This window comes from Hipposideros armiger, unplaced genomic scaffold (assembly GCF_001890085.2).
Source record: "Hipposideros armiger isolate ML-2016 unplaced genomic scaffold, ASM189008v1 scaffold_113, whole genome shotgun sequence".
Taxonomy (NCBI): domain Eukaryota; kingdom Metazoa; phylum Chordata; class Mammalia; order Chiroptera; family Hipposideridae; genus Hipposideros; species Hipposideros armiger.
In genome coordinates, this window is record NW_017731463.1 from 1,124,626 (window position 1) to 1,127,405 (window position 2,780).

At 36.0% G+C, this 2,780-nt stretch overlaps 1 protein-coding gene across 2 annotated transcripts in view; it reads left to right on the plus strand.

Annotated features, from left to right (window-relative positions):
- FMN2 (formin 2) overlaps positions 1 to 2,247 on the plus strand; it is a 360,055-nt gene extending 357,808 nt beyond the window's left edge. For both annotated transcript variants that reach the window (XM_019647547.1, XM_019647548.1), the window contains exon 17: positions 2,117 to 2,247. In XM_019647547.1, coding sequence (XP_019503092.1) covers positions 2,117 to 2,210 — 94 coding nt within the window. In that variant the 3' untranslated portion in view covers positions 2,211 to 2,247. The remainder of the gene's footprint in view (positions 1 to 2,116) is intronic.
- Positions 2,248 to 2,780: the final 533 nt, after the last annotated feature.

Sequence of the window (2,780 nt, forward strand, 5' to 3'; positions counted from 1 at the left end):
AATTATCTTTGAAACAAGGCTCTGCCATCAGCCTGCTCCAGAAAGATCTCCGTAGCCCCTGCCCACCACCTCCAGGAACCTCCTCTGGGATACAGCTGGACCTCCCCAAACCTTGTTGGTTGTGCTCCGTGCACCATTCTAATTCACTTGCTTATGTGCGTGTCTCTCCTAGATGTTGAATTTAATTGTCCTTATAAAAATGTGCCAATCCCAGTGCCTGGCCTGGAGTTACTGTTCCATAAGTGATTGTCAAATGGATGGATGAGGTCAAAGATCTGTGAGCGTTCGTTGACGCACATTCTCTTTAGTTTTCATCATCTCTGCCGTAAGGAGTGGCTGAATTTGTTTTTGTGTAAAATTAAATATGTGTGTATTAGACTCGGCTTTCTGTGATCTTTACAAAAATGTGTTTTAAGAACAAGATAAATAAGATAACGAGAAAATTAAGATGCTTTGGTAATCTAAAGACTTGTGAAGTGTGTTGTTTTTTTTAATATCACAAAATGCTTTAAAGCAATCCAAGTAAATTTGAGAAGAGATCTACTAGATTTTGGATAAGTGCTAAAGAAAAAAAGTGTCCTTAATTCCCTGTCCAAATACTTCAACTTGAATTTACTGGTAGCTGTTTCAGAGGAAGATGGGACTCTGCAATCATTGGTTTGTTATAAAGAAAATATTTTTGTCTTGAAATGTTTGGAGGAAGGATTAAAGACAATTTATGACTTGGGGAGAAAGTAATAAAAGTGGTAACAATGGAGTGTCTTCTAAATTTTCATTATTTTCTGGAATTACTAACAATAACAACCCAAGAAGCATTTTGTGTCCAAAAGGGATTCCTTTCGTTTGTCATACTTTAAAGTAAACGATAACATCCTTCTTCCAGCCCCTGGACGGGGTTATTTGCTTCATTCCGTTGTTTAAAAACAGGATTCATTCAGCTGTATCAGAGGTGAATTCTCTCATTAGATTGTTTGCCACAGGACCCAAGAGATATATTTATAATTTATTTCTTTGAGGAAATATGCTTCAGGATCTATATACAGTCTTTCATCAAGATAAGTCATGGCTTTTTTAGGCTTTCTAGAAATAACTCCATTTTTTATTCCCTAGGTGAATCATAACAACAAAATAAATTAACTGATAGGTTATTTTTCTTCTTATCAGACCCCTTTTTGTTAATAGAAATCCAGTTTGCAGATTTCTTATGTTTGTAGTGATGCATAACTTTTTATAGTATTTTACAATTTATAAAGAACTTTTTTAATAATTTTTTTTTGATCTTTGCAGCAACTCTGTGTAGTAGTAACAGCAATACTATTATATATTATCAGACAGTCTTACTATTTGCGAGAATACAAGGGTCAGTAGTATCAGGACATTACCCAGTGTCAAATAGCAAAGCCAGAACTAATGCAGAACTCATCATCAAATAACTTCCTCTTTTAACTCAACCTCTGGTAAATTCAACACTGTTTTCCATGGAGTGTGTGTTTAAAAAGAAGCCCTAGTAGTATTAAAATGTTATTATTGCTCACTCTCTATTTTTTGTTTTCAATTAATTGGTTCGCTCCTATGCTTGATGAAGTTCAAGTTTTTAAACTGCCCAAGTATTCATTGCAAATGACTTTCATGCATAAGGAAGTGTGATGCGGAAAGTGAATCTGAAATCAGTTTAAATAAGCATTCGAGTTTTTTTATATGATGCTGTTAATTTAATTGTTTTAATGTTTCTGATTTATGTTATAGTGCCAATTCTGTTTATGTAATACAGCCAATCTCAGGATGCTCGCCTGAAAATGAGGGCCGTTTCTTTACTTCCCTCGTATATTAAAGAGTCCTTTAATGTAAGATGAAATGTCTGCATAAAAATATTTATCTGCTTGTGTCCTATTCCATTCTACATCCTTCAATTCCAAGTTAAGAACCCCGTGATGAATCTGCCTCTAGCTCTAACATTCTATGTTTTGAAATCAAATGTCAGATAACATCCCTGTATATGTGGTATTATTTTCTCCAGTATATGAAATCCTTAATGAGCTTGGTCGCTGACTGTAAGGTGGATTGCAGTAGTCTATATGGGCCTTTGTTCATATACATGTGTCTTCTTCCCACTCAGAGTGAAAGAAGCTGAAGAGGTGTGTAGGCAGAAAAAGGGAAAGTCACTTTATAAAATAAAGCCAAGACATGACTCTGGAATTGTAAGTATTTAACTTTTCTGTTCTTTAACCTGTGATTTTTTTTTTGTTTTTGGCTTTTCAACACTGTTTTCACAAAATATACAAACACAGGATAATATTTTCCTCTGAAGTTTGCATAAATCATGAGCTGCTGACTTCAAGAATTTCCTATTCCTGATGCTTTTAATTAGGCCCAACAGGCTAAGAGGATCTCAGTATTCAGCCTTCAAAGCTTAAGAATTAAGATCAATCTGCTAAGGGCATGCTTCTAGATGGATATGGATGTGTAGACAGGAGTTGGGGGGCTATCTTTCACTTTCTTCATTACACACAATCACAGCACAGGCTTGCATTTGAGCACAGAGTGGCTGTCATAATTGAATTAATGCCACTGTGACCTAGAATATAATGGGAGATGCCAAGCTCCGTGTTGTCCTTTGCTGAGATCAGAGGGCTCAGATCTGGTTTGTGCCCATAAATGGTTCTACAGAGTTGGCTGCATAACAGCTGTCAATCAATTAACTGAGTTTAACAGGCTATTCTAAGTTTCCTCCTCACCCACTTCTTCCTTAAAAGAAAATGCCAAGCTTTGCACCCTGGGAG